This window comes from Trichoplusia ni, chromosome 17 (assembly GCF_003590095.1).
Source record: "Trichoplusia ni isolate ovarian cell line Hi5 chromosome 17, tn1, whole genome shotgun sequence".
Taxonomy (NCBI): domain Eukaryota; kingdom Metazoa; phylum Arthropoda; class Insecta; order Lepidoptera; family Noctuidae; genus Trichoplusia; species Trichoplusia ni.
In genome coordinates this window covers 7,455,010-7,473,239 of record NC_039494.1, presented here as the reverse complement: position 1 = coordinate 7,473,239, position 18,230 = coordinate 7,455,010, and the positions used below count along the sequence as shown (strand labels likewise).

The 18,230-nt window shown below is 40.1% G+C and overlaps 1 protein-coding gene across 2 annotated transcripts in view; it reads right to left on the bottom strand.

Moving 5' to 3' along the window:
* The window catches only part of LOC113502426, a 48,367-nt gene that overhangs the window by 13,386 nt on the left and 16,751 nt on the right, over window positions 1-18,230 (bottom strand). The window contains exons 14-34 of one of the 2 annotated variants that reach the window (XM_026883991.1): window positions 15,881-16,016; window positions 15,255-15,350; window positions 14,444-14,554; window positions 13,831-13,920; window positions 13,184-13,358; window positions 12,301-12,464; window positions 11,616-11,779; window positions 11,198-11,256; window positions 10,726-10,896; window positions 9,927-10,114; window positions 9,284-9,388; window positions 8,312-8,437; window positions 7,169-7,283; window positions 6,525-6,688; window positions 6,103-6,175; window positions 5,475-5,654; window positions 4,920-5,012; window positions 4,398-4,499; window positions 3,528-3,683; window positions 2,816-2,964; window positions 2,107-2,298 (exon numbers count right to left, since the gene is read on the bottom strand). In XM_026883991.1, the coding sequence (XP_026739792.1) occupies window positions 2,107-2,298; window positions 2,816-2,964; window positions 3,528-3,683; window positions 4,398-4,499; window positions 4,920-5,012; window positions 5,475-5,654; window positions 6,103-6,175; window positions 6,525-6,688; window positions 7,169-7,283; window positions 8,312-8,437; window positions 9,284-9,388; window positions 9,927-10,114; window positions 10,726-10,896; window positions 11,198-11,256; window positions 11,616-11,779; window positions 12,301-12,464; window positions 13,184-13,358; window positions 13,831-13,920; window positions 14,444-14,554; window positions 15,255-15,350; window positions 15,881-16,016 (2,809 nt within the window). The remainder of the gene's footprint in view (window positions 1-2,106; window positions 2,299-2,815; window positions 2,965-3,527; window positions 3,684-4,397; window positions 4,500-4,919; window positions 5,013-5,474; window positions 5,655-6,102; window positions 6,176-6,524; window positions 6,689-7,168; window positions 7,284-8,311; window positions 8,438-9,283; window positions 9,389-9,926; window positions 10,115-10,725; window positions 10,897-11,197; window positions 11,257-11,615; window positions 11,780-12,300; window positions 12,465-13,183; window positions 13,359-13,830; window positions 13,921-14,443; window positions 14,555-15,254; window positions 15,351-15,880; window positions 16,017-18,230) is intronic. The other variant, XM_026883992.1, reaches the window with a different exon arrangement.

Sequence of the window (18,230 nt, the reverse complement as noted above, 5' to 3'; positions counted from 1 at the left end):
TAAACTATCTTTACAGGATTTCTTATCCTAATACGACAGCTAAGAACTAAAAACTAAGTATTTAAAAACTAGATTATTTACAATCATGGTAATCCACTAAAGTTAAAATTATATACTATTGTGTTTGTAACATAAAATAAATAATAATTCCTTTGCGAATTCACCAAAACAGCATGTAAAAACATCAATGCTGCTATGTAGATCGTTTATGATACAGATGGCTCTGGTTATGGGTGCTTTGGCGAGTAAGTTGGTTCTCGCTGTAGGTACCAGTAGCAAAGGCGGGCTTCGCCGCCGCCACACGTAGCGGTCCGGCACACACAGGCTCAAGCGCTGCAGCACTGCCGGGTGACTCTCCAATCCGCGAAGCACCTTCATCAAGTAGGCAACCAGTGCAAACTCTCGTCTGACACGCAGTTGATTGTAACCAACCATGCCCAGAACGAACAGGGTGGGATACATCAGTGGGTAAAACGGATATACCCCATATAGTTTCCTGTACAGGTGGCGAGTAAACTTATTTTGAACGCGCTCCAACATTACCGCGTACTTCGCTTCATGTGGGGCCCATATGACCGCACTATGTTCCAGATGACTCCTGACTAGTGCATCATATAGGACCCTGACTGCTGTGATGTTGGTGAAGCTATGTGTCTGTCTCAAAATAAATCCTAGGTTTCTGAATGCTTTCTTACAGACTCTGTTTATGTGCTCCCGGAATGTCAGATCGGGAGTCATGAAAACACCTAAGTCTCGCACCTCGGTGACTCGTTGTAGTGGCGCCCCGTCCACCACATAATCATAGCGCACAGGTGCCCGAGCGCGGGTGAAGCTCATCAACGAGCACTTGGATACGTTGAAGTACAGCTTGTTTTCATGACTCCATTGTACTATGCGATCGATATCCTCCTGAAGGCGTCTGCAATCTGATTCGGACCTAATCTCCAGCAGCAACTTAAAGTCATCCGCAAATAATAAACAAACGCCATGCCTTACGACTTCCGGCAGATTGTTTATCACTATCAGGAATTCCAGAGGACCCAAATTGCTGCCTTGACTTACCCCCGACCAGGTGTAATATGGATCAGATTCCCATCCGTTGTAATCCACATACTGCTGTCTGTCTTGCATGTAACTAGCGAAAAACCGCAATAGATGCTGGGCGCATCCGAACTCGGCTAGCTTTCGCAGTAAGATGTTATTATCTACGGTGTCAAAAGCTTTTCTAAAATCAAAATAAGCTGCGTCCACCTGCCCCCCAGCATCCACAGCCGGCACCACGCGTCCCATGAAATCCAGTAGATTGGTAGCAGTACTGTGCCCCGGACGGTAAATTGTTAATCAAGTAGCGTTGTTATACATCCAATGTAGACCAAAATCAAAATGTTATTTCTTTTAAAACGGCGCTAAAGAAACATTCAACCACGGATCAAGCCACACTATTTGGCACGAATAAAAAAAAACATTCCCATTAAGGAGAAGCGGCAAGAAACTCCATAAGTTACACCTGCATAATTCTTTATTTTTTTGGTATAAAAAACTAAGTAACTGATTTCATCTATACACGGTGATTTTTTAGTCGTCTTACAAAAGGAGCCCAGTTCATGTATCCGACGTAAAATACCCCTAGGCGCGATTATTATTTATTTGTCATCAACTAAGATAATAAGTACGAAGAAAATTAAACAAGAGAAATCTGAAAATACTCTTAAAAATGATCAAAACGCCGCCGCCCGCGTCCCTCACCATTGTTACAAGGCCGCGCTCGCAACAGAGCTGTTTCTAAAAAACTACGAATTGCATCATAATATTGAATAAAAATTGCATTTTAAATTTATTCAAATCTCATAAATACCTATTTTTTATCATGAACGTGTTATAGTCATTGGATACATAAACTTGGCTGCTTTTGTAAGACGACTAAAAAATCACGGTGTATATTGTCGCGAGGTTTCACAAACATTCAATTCACATGCACAAATACACCGCTTCCCCTCATTTTTATTCAGTCACCGACCCACTACAGTACAACGCCCTAAAATAAAACTAAATACAGCCCCCTGTTAAAAAACTACAGTACAAATAAAGTACCAAATACCCACTCACATTAAAGTTAGTGACATGAAACTCTGGCACCATTTCCACCGGCTTCAGCAGCGGCGGGGCCGACGCGTTGCCGATGGACATCGTGTACAGTCGGTCCCCGTACTTCAGTATCGCGTCCAACAGCTCCGGCTTCCAGAACGTATAGGGCTCTATGTGTTCGACTACTATACCCATCACCGCGTTAGCTGCGTCCTGTGGAAGAGAATATTTATTGTTGTACCTATTTTGGATGTTTCTTCATTTGTTAAAAGGTGGACTGGTTAGATAAAAAAGATTCAGTCCGCGTTTACCACATTTGGGTACTTGGGAAGATAAAATCGGTTCAGTACGTAAGACCGATTTTCAAAAAAATATTATTATGATACGTCTCTGTGAAAGTTTACATGGATGGATAAATATAGTTCATAAGGATAATATTTTTTAGTATTTGAATTCGAGAAAAATATGGTGCATCACCCACCAAGCAATCACGTGAGCGACATTTACTTCTTAAACTTGATAAAAGAGTGCCTGCCTTAGTCTCGAACTCAAGAACCAAAATCAAAAGTTTTTATTTCAAATAGGCCGTTTTTCAGATATACGTGAATGGGTTCACGACGACATTGACTCGTCGATGCAGCCTCTACTCAAGGCTCTCACAAAAACAGCTCACGAGAATTGAGAATTATATCAACCATACAAAAATTAAGAAGATCATTGAGTTAAATACCTGGTTATCTCTATTCGGCTGATCGAGGAAGTAGTTCTCGTTCTGCGCGAGCCTCGCCCTGACGGAGGCTGTGGTGCGGTTGACGCGCGTGAAGTACTTGCCCACGGCCGCGTCGTCCAGAGCTGGGACCAGCTCCTCTTCCACACCAACTATAATAAAGATGTTTTTATTCTCATTAACTTGTTCATCAACATAATCATCATCACCATCAACCCATATTCGTCCACTGCTGGGCCATAAAAATAGGCCTCCCTAATTGCAAGCCATCGAGACCAATCTTCGGCTGTTCGCACCCAGCTCCTGCCAGATATCTTGTGCAGGGCGTAAACTTAGGATTAGGTAATCATGGATTAGAAATAGCTTCGCCTAATAATGGGCAAAGCTACCGCTAAGCTCAATATACATTCTACTAGCTGTTACCCGCGATTCTGTGCGCGTCGTTCTAAGTAGGAGGGTAGATAATAAATAAATAATATGTAAGAAAATAATATTGCGACCAAGCTACAAATTGAATCAAGCTGCACACGGAGTGCAAATTTGATTGAAATCATTGAAATCATGAAGTTGTTTAGGATTCCATGTCGACTCGAAACCACACCGCCAGGACTTCAGTTGGGTCCGAAACCAATCGGGCGATCCCAATAAATACACGTGACAAAAGTTACCAGAGCTTGTTCAGGTTTAAGACGTAAATATTGTAATCTAGACCAACCTCCAAGCGGGACCTCAGTCTCATCACCCTCGGCCCTCTCCTTGGCGGTTCCCCCCTTCTTGTCCTTGAGGACAGAGGTCAGCTCGTTAATGACCTTGACGGGGTACAGCTTGTAGGGGGCGATCGCTTGCTTGGGGTCCAAGCCGCCTTGACGGGCTGTGTTAAAGAAAATACGGTAAAAACTCTGTTTAAAATATGTTTGGGTGTTTATTAAATGAATAGAGGATTGATTGTAAGAAAAGACAGTGATATTAAAATTTGGAACAGCGGGGCAGAAGTTCGAGGCAATAAGGGCATTTTCAACTAGACAGCCAAAGGGTGATGCAGGGAATAAGGTAGCAAAATCTATCTGAATGTCTTTAAGCAAGTAACTTGATCACATACACATACTCAGTACAAGAATTCATGGATCACATAAATGCAAGTCCAAGCAGGGATCAAAGTAACGACACGTCGCTGACAATGATGGCATAATGGTCTATACCAAGCTTGACTTGACCAGATTCAGAACAAGTATTCGTGGACCATACAAAATGCGTGTCTAATGGTGATCCCAATTTATTTTAATTTTATTCATGCTAAACGACATTTTGAGGTCACCACACCAAAACCCTGAGTCTGGTTGTCTTTGTGCATGTGACTTGAATGTTTGTGAAACCCCCGCGAGACAAGGATTAAATTCCTTAATGCAGGAGTCAAAAATCGATATATTTTTACTTTTCAATTTCATTGTAACTGTAAAATTTAAATTTGTTATGTTGTAATCTTGCATGGCATGTGCCTTTATACGGCAATCCTAGTCTATACCGCTCGGCTATCCCTGACAATGACGATGACTCGATTGGTGATGATGATCAAGGTTGGACTCACTGAGTTTATCGATGAACTCCCCGGGGCTGGCGGCCACGATGAGCACGGGACACGACTCCGGGGGCACGTTCTCTGGCTCCGGTTCGGGTTTCTCTTCACCCTCTGGAAGAGAAAACACATTCTGTTTCTAAAATCTGGGTTAGGTATGTGCAAAAACAAAATTCATTGAGAAACTTCCAACTTTAAATGTAGGATATGTATGTGACAGGATTTGGCCTATTGGTCTAATTGTTTGTGGCTCTGGCGGTTATACCAGGAGTCATGGATTCAATTTCGTGTTATAAATTTGACGTGTCTGTCTGTCTGTGGTATCATAGCTCACAAATGGATTAAGCGATTTGAATTTAGTTTGTTTTAGATTTAAGGTGGATTGATTGCGTGGTATCATATCTTGCAAACGGATTGAGTGATTTCAAATCGTAAAGAGTGTTCTTAGACATGTTTGACAAAAATCGGTCAAGCTGCTTCAAAGTCGTAGAGGATTGAAGTTTTGTACTATCAGGAGTTTTTAATACGTCTCACCTCCGCCGGCCTCCTCGTCGTCCTCCTCGCCAGGCTCACCAGCTCCCTCACCAGTCATCTCGTCCTTCAGACGCTGGAGGCGAAGCTCGTCACCTGCGTAAAGTAATTAAAAGAAAATAGATTTAACAATCTGAATAACCACGTTTTTAAATGTCACTCCATTTTATCAAAATCGATAAAGCCGTTTTTATAGTTTTAAATTGCGCTGCCACTGGGTTTGAGGCTACCCTGTAAATTTCAGCCTGCTAGCTTATCGGGAAGTGCCTCAAAATTGAGTTGCAAAAATCCAACAAACAAACATACAAACAGGAGTGAGTCTATAAAAACATGGAAAAATACAGCTAAATTTGGAACCTCCTTGAATTTTTCAAGTCGGTTGAAAAACCGATCAAGTGCAAGTCAGACCCGCAACGCTGGGGCTATTTAAATAGGTATAACTGGCATATACACATAGACGAATAAGCTAGATAAAAAGAAATTTCCAAAAAAAGATCTTCTTTTATAAAAATCTCTTTAGTCCATCAGGCACTATCCATACTACCACAAGATACTAACCTTTCTTGATCCTCTGCGAGGTCAGCAGACCTTTGGCCAAGGTCGGTGCGGGGTCAAAGGCCACGACCTTGCCTCCCGCCTGCATCCACACGCCGAGCTGATGGTAGTCACCGAGCAGCAGCGAGATGGTTGTGGGCTTGGTCTGATCGTACCACATTTTGAACAGGAGGTCCTTCATTTCTGGTGGTATAAGATACATTTACCAAGGTCAAATGGCAATATGAGTGATAGACAAAAATAAAAAAATATGCAAAAAAATTGTCACCCATCAAATTTATGACCGTGCCAAGCGTTACTTAACATCGAAGTTTATTTATTGTTATATTTGAAGCGGTAACATAAAAAAAAAACAGTTTTCTAGCTACTACATTTCTTGAGTTTTATCCTGGTGGCAGATGAACGGACAGAGAGACTGACAGCAGAGTTTAAGAATTTGGTTCAGTTGTCAACCCTTGGTTACGGAACCCTAAAAAACAACCGGTAGACAAGTTGAATTTCTCCAAGTACTGAAACCGACGATAACAAATCAAAGTCACTTCACTTGTATGAATAGATTGTCATTCCTATACAATTGAAGTTTTCTATTCTCCCAGATCCTTAGGTAATACCTAAATTACTAAACACTTACGTTTCAATTCTTCTTTTTCTTCTTCTTCCATTTCTCCTAACCCTTCTTTACCTCCGCCTCCTTCTTCGCCTTCCTAAAGAATATATTGTAGACTTTAAGTTTAACTTTTAACATTTATCTTTAAACCACTCCCGCAATAAGGAACTTAATCCTTGTGTCGCGGGGTGTTTCACAAACTTACAATTCACATGCACAAACACCCGACTCAGAACAAGCATACGTGGATCACACAAATGCTTGTCCTACGGGGATCGAACCCGCGACACGTCAAGCAAAAAGTGCGGCTTTCAGTGCAGTCATACACAATAATCATTTTTATATGACGAGTACAGTGACCATTTAGAAGATTTTGCGTTAATTCTAATTCACGTTATTGTATACATATCTATCTAAGTCTGTTGAGGTATCAGTTAGGCACTTACCCCGGCAGGTTCATCTGGCAGTCTAAGGGGTAACTTGATGGCTTCTCCCAGTTCTATGGAGAACGTATTCACACCCATTTCAAACTTCTCAGTCAGATCTTCAGGAGTGATGTCCTTGCGACCAGTTTTCTTCAAGTGGTTGAGGTAATATTCAGCACCAGCCTCTGTTGGGAAAAATTGAAGGTCATTATAGTGTCATAGTAGATGTGGTGTTGAAGCGATATTTAGTAGCCTCTGATTGCTCCAATTTACTATTTCTGATTAATTTCGATGCGGTTTCCAAAACTCAATCCTTTCCCTGGGACACAGCAAGCTTATGTGCTAGGTGGTTTTCTTTGGCCCTGGATAACAAAAGTTATAAAAATGGGACAAGGACAAATGATTTTCGTGAAGTCAAATCACCAATCAGAGTAATTATTAAAGATTGCGCAATGAGTGAGCAAAATTAAGCGGAGCAATCAAAATATATGCTGACATAAAAATTCCACTTTCAAACCCTTAGTCAATCGTTGCCCTTCTTGTGCGGTACATACCTTCAATTGTCCAATTTGCAATTTAACACAGCGCAGTACAAGCGGAAAAGCTACTCCGCTGTAACATTACATAGAACAACTTACATAAATAACTATGTCTAGACATCTCACCTAGGAAGTTAAACATATGATCTTGATGCATGTGAGGGGGTGGAACGGCCTCGGTAGCGGCCGCGAACGCAGCTGCAGCCGGCAGTCCTATGACTCGTCCCGCCATATCATCAGCCTGTATGTAACAGACAGGTATTACTTGGTTTCCCTATCGTATGCTTGATTTATAACCTGGTGTCAGAGTGTAACCCGCCCGTAGACCTCTGACGTGACGCAACACGGTCTCAAAAAGGTTCAGGTGTGCCGGTTTCCTCACGGTGTTTTTATTCAGCGTATGTTATAATTCCTTTTTAATAATCAACAAAATATGACATTTGACTTGGCAGGCCACAGTTAAATACCAGACAATATATATTATATTCTTTATTTCCTAGCATTTTAAGCAAAAATAAATCGGTGAATGGGAACTGCCTTAAATAAGGCGGAAGTAAGTTATTCCTTATGTCGCGGGGGTTTCACAAATTTTCAAGCCCCACTCACAAAAACACCCAGACCAAGCATTCGTGGATCACACAAACGCTTGTCTTACGCGGCGACAGAACCAGCGACGCATTTTTTTTTCTAAATTCAGACCTTATTTCAAGAATAGGCTTCTTGAAATACGGTCTGATGACAATTGACCAGACGGCAAAGTCTAAATAACAGAGTCGCGTTTTACTTTGGGTACTTGACAAACATTCACAAACTCGTCATCATCCTAGCCTTTTCACATGATCTTGGGGCCGACCCCAGTCAAACTGGATGCAACTAAGTACCAATGTTTTATAAGGAGCGACTGCCTATCTGACCTCCTTAACCCAGTTAGCTGGGCCACACGATACCCCTTAGTTAGAATTATCTAGCTCCTGACTACGAGTAACGATAGTCTAAGATGTGGGAATAACAGTCAAAACCCACAATTTAACGTGCCTTCCGAAATACGGAGGAACTCGTTACAACAGATAGATTCGACAGGTTCGTCAACCATCCACGCACCGACCGTATTAAATTTAGCTCTACGTATGATCAATCAGCTCGTTCAGTTGTGCTTTAGCCACAAACATTACAATTCTTAACGTCAACCGATACAAGCCACGCATGCCACAACCAAAGGCGAAGAATGAAAACTTTGTCCAAAACAAAAAAAAAAACAAAAGTAAATACCTCCGAACTTTGGTTGACTGAACGTTGGACTTGTGCGAGTGACATGAAGTTCGCGGTGGCGTTCATTGGCCCACGATATTTGGGCTTAGTTTGGCCTTCCTTTTGTTCATCGGGTGCGCGACGATTCTGTTAACAGAATTGCCCAATCAAATATTTGTATGTCAATGTGGAACTTGTCGAAACGAGTTTTTGGAAGGCACGTCGTTACGGGTTGTTTAGGAGCCAGAAATTACGGCTGTTAGCTTAACGTATCAGGTTGCCTAGGTAACTGGTTTGAGGAGGTCAGATAGGCAGCCGCTCCTTGTAAAACAGTGGTACTTTAGCGGCATAGGGTTAATCTGGGAGCCGACCTTATTGCGATTTGTAAATCATTTCATTATTAATGTAACGTTTTCAAAGAATTAATTTAATATCTTTTTAATTATTCTTACACACATCGCGAGGAAACGTAGATTTAAAACATTGGAATCTGGCATCTTGCCAACTTGCAGTGAGCTTCCGTAGACATCAAAGATGAAACCCTGCTCTAAATGGTAAGAGTCTAGCAAAGTGAACAATTGATGGGCTAGTAATATGATATACACAAATTGCGTACGTGAGTATGTTTGTGTGAATGTGAGTGTGTGTAATTGTGTAAATATTTGTTACCTCACCCCCAAACGGCTGGACAAATTTCTATGAAATTGGTATCAAAGTAGCTGAGACCTTGGATCAAAAAAAGACCTTCATCCGACTCCTTTAAAAGTTTTTGCAGCTATAACCGAAGTCTATTGCGAGACGATCAAAACGCTTACTACGTGAGCTGGTTACATGTGGCCCAGTATAGAGAATTGTGGAAGGAATTGGGGGAGGCTTTTGCCCAAAAGAGGGAGACAGTGGGTTAGATAAAAACAAAAACCGACATCTAGGCGGCCGAGAAATAGCGAGTTATAATATACGTGTAAATGTAGATAGCATTGTTGAGTGCCTTACTTTAATGCCAGCTTTATCAGCGGCCTTGCCGATGGCGGCATTCTCTCCGCGCGGACCCATCATGATGGCGGCCGTGCCCTTGTTTATCCATTCGAAGGCTTTGCTCTGGAAAAAAATATATTCATGTTACACATACAGCATTTATATCGATAAAGATAGATGTTGATGAAGATATTATTGAATATCAGCAGCAATGATGATGATTACAAAATTATTGCGTGATGATGACCGTCAATCACCATGATGATGATGACAATGATAGTGAAAATTACCGTGATGACCTACACAATGATAATGTTAAAGATGCTGATGAAGATCACCCTGGTGACGGTAGCCTTGACAAGTACCAGAAGTCACATGATGACGAACATCACCTTGATGGTGTTGAAGATGAAGATGATGATGATGACCATCACTGTGACGATAACCATCACTGAGTTGAAAATGTCTACCATTATGATGACGATACACAAATATGACCATAAGCCTTATTATGACAAAAAACATCAAAGTGACGACTAAAACTCTGATGATTACGACGACCGTTGAGTTAAAAAGATCTGCGATGTAGATAAGTATCTCTATGATGACGATATCAGTCACATTGACGATTACTATCACTATGATGATGATGATGACGAACCTCGAGCTTCGTCTCGGGCGCACCAATCTCAGCGTTCAGCTTGGTAGCGGTGATGGCGACGGGCGAGAGGTTGAAGCTGTCATCACTGCCGGCCGACAGGTTCGACAGCAGCACGTTCGCGAGCTCCTCGACCTTGCCCTTGACCCTCACGAGGCAGGCTGCCGAGCGGGGCTCGTCCGATGGCAGACCTGTGTATAGAGTGGGCTGTAGAGCTGGGCTTTAAAGAAACTAACGAAGTGGCCCTTCAGAAACGGACGTGGTATTAGAAAAGCCTCACTTTGAGGGACGGAACCTTCAGATTAAGGGAATAAAAAAACTGCGCTTTTAGAAGTAATAAGTGTAATTTGTAAAGTAGATTACCTAACGTATAATATTGAAACAACGAAAACCGTCTCATGTAAATACAATCCTTTGATTGAAGAGATTTCATTTCAAGAGAAGACTATTTGGGTTGATTTGATTTGGTAGTAGAAGCATATGCTTCTTAAATTAATATTTTTAATTGTAGACGATTATGAAGTATTCAAATACCTACCGTTGACAAGTATTTTAACTTGTCCTGTCTAGTTAAGAAATCAAAGCCTTATGCTTAGTACCGATTAAAAAAAATTGAAACGGTCAAATTTAAATTTGCGACAAAGATGGTTCCGTAAAAATATCTCAAACAAAAACAAATTCAAAGAAATTCGAATATGGATAACCTTCAATTTATATATCACCTATCAAAATCGTTACATTATCAACGTTACCTGTATCACTACTAATCAATTCCTTACCGACTTAAATAGACAACTCTCACCATTCTCATCACAACCATGGGGGTCGAACATGTAGAAGTGGTTGTCATGTTTCCATATGGCTGTGGATCCTCCCCGCGCCGTGAAGACTCCATGCGTGTGCTCCTTGAAGAACTGGCGGAGGACTTCCTTGAGGGTCGGAGCGCCGCCGCTAGTGTCCGGATTCAATGTGCCTGGGAGGGACAGAGATGGGTGTTGTGGTGAAAGGGATGGAAGAAATTCGAGGAAAAGGTGATGAAGGTATGTAGGAAAAAAATACTTGTGGTTAGGTAGATGAATGACATGCTTACATATGAAGAAACAAAATTCATCATATAATGCCTTTTAACATTAAAGTATGTTGGTATGGAATTTCAGTCTTACCGGACGGCTTGGCTAAAGTATCATGATTTGGCTGCCTATGAAAATTCTTAAATTTTCCACAGCAAAAGACTTATGACTCATCATGAAATAACAAAAAATGCTATCACTTACCAGTATATGTGCTATCCATAACGTCAGTTTCGATGCAATCATATTCGGACACTTTAAACCTGAAACAAAATGATAGTTAAGATTTATATCTTTTCAAAATCATATTATCGCATACACGACATTCTCTTTTAACTTATTTAATAATCAATTTATGTATTTTAGTGCTAATATAAAAAGATAGACAGCGTGCTCTATGACATGACACATTTTTTATTATATCCCGCTGGTAGGTTAACGCCTTCTCTTTCTCATCTAGATCTATTGTAAATTCTGGCCACGCCGCATATTGGACTAGATCATCAAACCATCTTCATTGCGGATGACTTCAGCGACGGTGACCTTCCTCTGGCGTCCAGTACGTGACGATTTTTGCCCATCGGTCACTCGACATAATTTATAAACATTCAAATCAACTCACCTGTTGAGCACATCAGCAGCAGCCAGGGTTCCTGCTGAGGGCTCATCCTCCTCCTCCTGATCGCCCTCCTCCAGGATCTTGGGCGTGTGGGCGTCGAGGCTGATGCCCATCTTCTCGAGGTGTTCCATCGTGTTCTGGTACAGGATGTCGCCTCGGACCAGCGTCTGGTGAGATTTGTTGAGGATGGTAAGTGTTAGGCACGCTGCAACTTTCCAATTCATGTTAAGAGAGCTACGAATGTTAACAATGTTGTGAATATTAATAGTGGTAAGAATTGCCCTACAGGGTCCATAGTGAACGATACTAATTCTATGTTACACCTTTCCAACATATGGATTGCAATAAATGTAATAAAAACGTCAAGAGCACTATGAGCATCAACAATGCTACAGATATCAATAGTGCCTAAAGTGACAAGGGTACTACAAATATCAACAATACTAAGAATTTTATTATTAAATTATGTAACGGTTTTTAATCTCACGCGTATTTATCGGGATCCCCGGATAGTTTCGGACCCAACCGGATTCCTTAATCATGAGCTAACGCGGCGAAACTAGTCGGGCACCCGCGATAAATACGCGTAAGTCAACCGTTACATAATTTAATAATGAATCAGTCTCACGATAGTTATTATAAAAATACCAAGAATATCAAAAGTTGTAAGAACGTTAAAAGAACATACCTCGTCGATATCATCGCTGGTCCAATCGTTGGGGTCGACCACCTGCGTCATGGCGAGCGCGGTGATGGCGACGGGCGTGGCCTGGCGCCCGCGGTGCTCCTCCGGGAAGCGCGAGTCCGCCTCGTGGAAGCTGCCGCGGACCACCCAGCGGCCGGGGGCAACGGCTACGGTACGAAATTATCAGATACATTCATTATTCACTATATCGTGCAATTTGAAGAATTGTGTAATGATGCATGAGTGCAGTCTCAGCGAAATTTACACATTTTTCTGCTTCGCTGGTAATATCTGAACAGCACAAGTCCCGGTTTTGTGCAATATTATAATCATAAATCAAGCTATACCTATATCGGTTATATCTTCAAACGCGTTATCGTCCTTCAAGCGTTCGACAAGGGTCTCAGCTGAGTTTGCTTCAAATTTCATTTAGTCAACCTTTCTTGATCATGAGAGACAAACATACTTAAGCCTTTTTAATGTTGTGATAAAATGTTTTTAAGACTAAGAACTATCTTCAGTATATGGATACGCAGAAAGTGCTGAAAAAGTTTCACAAATATTTAAGTCACATGCACAAAGACAGCCAGACTCAGAACAAGCATTCGTGGATCGCGCAAACGCTTGTCCTACGCGGGGATTGAACCCGCCACACGTCGCGCGCAGTGGGTTTGACTTCTCGTAAGCCAATGTTAAAACTACTCAATACTCAATACTCAATACTCAATCATTTATTGCATTCCATATGTTACAGATATGGTAGAAAATAAATAGCAGTTCAATATGGACCCTGTTGGGCACGCAAAAAATTTAGGAGAGAGGAAGAGGGCAGAATAATTGTATAATATACAACAAACTAACTACAACACTACTTGCTCAAACTTACGCTTCATCTTATTAACAGGCTCGGGCATCTCAGCGGCCTGTTCCGTGACGGTCACGTCGCTGATGCTGAACGGTTTCCGCTTCATATCGGCGACGTTGTCCATGAAGTACTCACAGAGGCGAGAGACCCGAGTGAAGTACATCACACAGCCCTTGCCGCCGTCTTGAAGACCCACCTGCGTAGCAATGGAAAACATTTTGAACCCTATTCCTAATCCTATTAATATTATAAACGCGAAAGTTTGAAATAATTTCCTGACAGATATCGGCTACGGCTTGTGTCACAAGACACCAGCCATCTGCAAGACTATAACTGCATAAGTGAATCGATCACAGGTTAAGCTACGCTTGACGCTATTTGCCGTAGATGGCACGTTAAATTGCGGGTCCCGGCTGTTATTCATACATCTTTGACAGTCTTTGCAGGAAGTCAGAAGCTTGAAAGTCTGACAACCAGTCTACCTAAGGGGTATCGTGTTGCCCAGGTAATTAATTGGGTCGAGGTCAGATGGGCAGTCGCTCCTTGTAAAACACTGGTACTTAGCTGAATCCGGTTAGACTGAAAGCCGACCCAACATAGTTGGGAAAAAGCTAGGATGGTGATAAAGCATGTGGTAACACAGCTACTCATAGAAACTCAAAACTCACCCTAGTTCCGTATCTATCTGCTGGCCAGGGGTGGTACACGTAGTACCTGCCGCCTTCGTTCCAAATAGCGACCTCGTATTCTCCGGGAATCTGTCCGAAATATGATAAATACCGTAAAACGGGGTGAATAGAAAATTATGTTTTTTAAGGGGGTCGCATGTATTATCTTACATAAAAATGCTAAAACACAATTACTTTCTGAAATCCTTGAGAAGTTTCGTATAATCTTTATATTTTGCCTTGTTCAATGTAAAAAAATTAATAAAAAGTCTGTTTCTTTCCACCCCCAAAAAAACTATTCGCTCCGTTCTACTCATATTCAGGAACTACAGAAAATTTATAAGCAGAAAGAGTGTCAGGGGTTTTTGTAATTTTCAATCTAATTTATACAATTCTCTTTTCACGGTGTTCGTAATTGAACTCATCTGAAACGAGTTGGCCGATTCTCATGAAATTCTGTGAATTGGACATCTATTTTTTTATCATACCGTTTTGTATTTTTTTTCTTATACTTACCTATCGCATAACTATGTTTGCTGGATAAGCTAGCTTAACTAATAAAATAGGATTACAGATAAAATAAAAATCAATAAAAATTTAAGTATTCGCTTACCTGAAGTATCCCAGAGTCAGATTCCTTGAAGAAGGTCTCGATTCCTCGGCAGAGATCGAAAACCTTGGGGTTACTTGAGATCAGCTTACCCCATACGGCGATACCGCGCTCCTGAATATTTATGTTGGACATGAGTTAACTTTTACGATGGATGGGAAAGTTGGAGAAAATGGTTTATAAGCACTCGATATTACAATGGACAAATTTGAACTCTAGGTCAGTGACTTGTTGAAGTCCTGTCCAAAGTTTAAACTGTCTCATTAAATGAACAGTGTATAATTCCTTATATTACCTGCTACGCCGTATTATGGGCCTGATAATCTTTTAAGTTCTATAAATCCTCATTTTAGTGAGTGCTCAATGACTTAATGAAATTACTCATTATCCGATAATATTTTTGATACCACCTTATAAACTTTTTGTTACTTAATTTAACTTAATTTTATTACAATGTAAATATTTAGAAAGATGTCTGTTAAGGGTTGAACGGTAACAAAACTGGCATAAAATGAACTGAAGTAAGTAATTTATCCTGCAAGTAGGATACACAATATTATGGAGTTTCTTGCCGGTTCTTCTCCATAAGAATGACACTTTGGAACCGTGCAACTAGAGTCAGTAATGTAACGTTTTAAAAGTGCCTGAGATACGGCCTATTTGAAATAAAAACTTTTTGATTTTGACAAGTCATGTATTTATATTACGCGGCTGAAGTCGACATTTCCTATCTGACTACTCCTAAAAAAAAATGTACAAATAAACTCAGTGATCGCTGTCACATAAAGTCGAGACAACTGTGTGTATGTGTTACCTTATGCTTGTATTCCCTGTCTCTTATCCTGAAAGTGTCCTTCAGCTCTCCGAGTACCAACCGACGGATAGGTCCTCCCCGATCGACCAGAGATTCCTGAAAATGAAAAACCGGTCAGAAAACATCCAGTTGGGTTACAAATCTTGGAAAACCACTCTCTCAAGTTCATTTCTCATTATGCCTTACATTGGTCATAAAAATAATATTTCATAAAATCTTCTTCTACTACATATTTTTGTCATTTAATGGTTCATGAAGAACAGTGGAATAAAACAAAAATAGATTTCAGTATAAGGTACTGCTTCTTTCACAAGAAATCTCTACCAGCAAAACTGTGATAGGAGAAGTGGCTGATATTGGCTGTCAACAGTGTGCGACTATACCTCATGACAAGGCAAAGGTCTTCACTATTTAAATCAACCAATTTATACACTCGCTTTACTTGTTTGTTTGTCGTTCCGGTTGGATTTTTGCAGCTCAATTTTGAGGCACTTCCTGATACGCTAGCAGGCTGAAATTTTCGGGGTAGCTTCAAACCCGATGACAATGCAATTGATAACTATAAAAGCTGCTGGACCGACTTTGGGAGGAATTGAATAAACATTTAAAAACGTGGGTTCGCTCACCCGATAGAGATTGTACCCCACATCGAGGGTCTCGTCGAAGGTGTCTTCGTTCCAGGCGCGAGCCCTGAACCTCCTCAGCATACCGAGAGCGGCCACACAGCAGGGGATACCCGTGTACGTCTTGAAGATCTGGTATCTGTAGGTAACTCATTTAGATAAATTATTATTGGTGGTGAAATAAAACTGGTTACGTGTAAGGCTGATGTCCGAAACTGAGGGTTTGTACAAATAGGTTAAAAGAAAGTATATTTTCAAAGAAAATGCGATCTCCCATCGAATTCATGACGGTTCGATATCAAGCGTTGCTCAACTTCGATGTGTATTTTCATGATGCCGTTATTAGGGCAACAGAAATGCCTAGAGTAGATGGCGCTGTCGCCACGATAACATCGGCTCCGTACAAAAATATTAACTAAAAATAGTATAAAAGCTTATTTTGTCATCTCTTAGTGCCTAAAGTATAAAACAAGTAGCAGTGTACAAGTGTAAATGTGATAAACATAAACAGTTCAGTAATACTTTCAATAAATTGCAATTTACAAAACCCTTCAAAACTCCCGCGTCAAAATGTGCCAATTTTAAATAATCCCGCCGATAAACTTTAAAGTAGTGATAAACAGTGTTAAAACTGCAACAAGAACTATAAAAACAGTGTGTGAACAATAAAAATAGTGTTTAAGTCCTCATTACAAGGTAATATTAGTGTACAGTAAATTCTGGAGAAAGCTTAAAGGTCATTGACTTTTATTTTGAAATTTAAATTCTCCACGCTAACGACGCCGTACAAAGTGCACAGAACTTTGATCGTTATGCAGAAGACTTAAGTCTTTAAATTATTAAGCTGAACTTATGTGTTACAATAAAAAAATAAAATAAAAAACATTCAGTGATATTTCAAACATTACTTAACTTACTACCTAAATTCAGTGTTAAAACAGTTTACAAAACCAAAACAAAGTCTTCAATCAAAATGTAAATAGTGCATAAAAGTGTATAAAGCTTGGTACATAAACAAAACTTTCAGTAGTCATTAAGTAAAAATAATTGTGTAAGTGTTAGTGTACAGAAACAGTGGAAATATTAGAAAAAACTTTAAATTTGTGAGCAAAAATAAAACAATACACAAAGTGACTATTTTCAAAACAAAACTAAGTTTAACTTCCATAAAAACCACTAATTTATAAACATTACAATTTACAATACAGTGAAAATTTTAAAAAAAAAGTGCAAAAGTGACTCTAACCGTAATTTGAATTGCAACCGCCATTACCGATTGTTTATTATAAACAAATAAAATTCACGACAAGTGATCAATAAATTCAAAAAAATTTCTCATGTACAGCTGGCTCAGTGCACTAGCTTACTACTTTTGCCGATCAACCAGCAATACAAGAATGTCCGCGGGTTCAAATCCTCCTCGCAACATTCACTTTTCGTAAATTTCTATATATTTAAAAATATTGATTGATAAATAAAATACATTTGAATAAAATAAATAAAAGCTTGTAAAAAGCAAACACAATGAACTCAAACTTGAAAATAAAAAATAACAGTGTTCGCAAGATGGCACCACTAGTAACTTGCCACAAATGTAAAAAAATGGTCAATGTAAAAAATACTGCGCTATGCTCTGTATGTAATAACAGGTACGAATTAGATTGCGATGGCTATCCCGAAGCGACATACCGACTCAAAGATGCCGAAGCCAAAAAGAAATGGAGGTGCAGAGTATGCATCAGAAATAAAAAATATGCTGCAACAGATAGTACATCTAATATTACGGTGCGTAAAAAGCAGACCTCGTTAAAAACACTATCTCCAACGCAACAAGAAGCTGATCTAATAAATAAAAATATGGGTGACAAAACATTGCGCCAGTCTCCTGTACAACATAGCACATTGTTATTTGACTCCCATATACTTACAGAATGCGAAACATCTGACGAGTCATACAATACTCCCAAAATATCAAGAAGTGTTGATAGAACAGTATCTGATTTAGTTTCGACCTCAGAAATGAAGTACACTATAGCTCAGCTCACACTTAAACTTGAAAGCACCGAAAATGAACTGGGAAATCTGTTGATCGAAAATAAGGACTTGCACACACAGATAAACAAATTAACCTTAGAAAACCAAACTTTAAAATCCATATGTCATTCTGCTACGATTGATGACAGTCTTAAGCTCAAACAGAAGAAAACCCGTGCCCTGTCACATCAGCATAACACGTATTCTACACCAACCTCCCCATCGTTAGACAGTAACAACATTAATACCAACGACTGCGGAAAAATTTCACTATTGAAACAAGAGATAGTCACTCTAAAACAACAATTAGAGGTCGCAG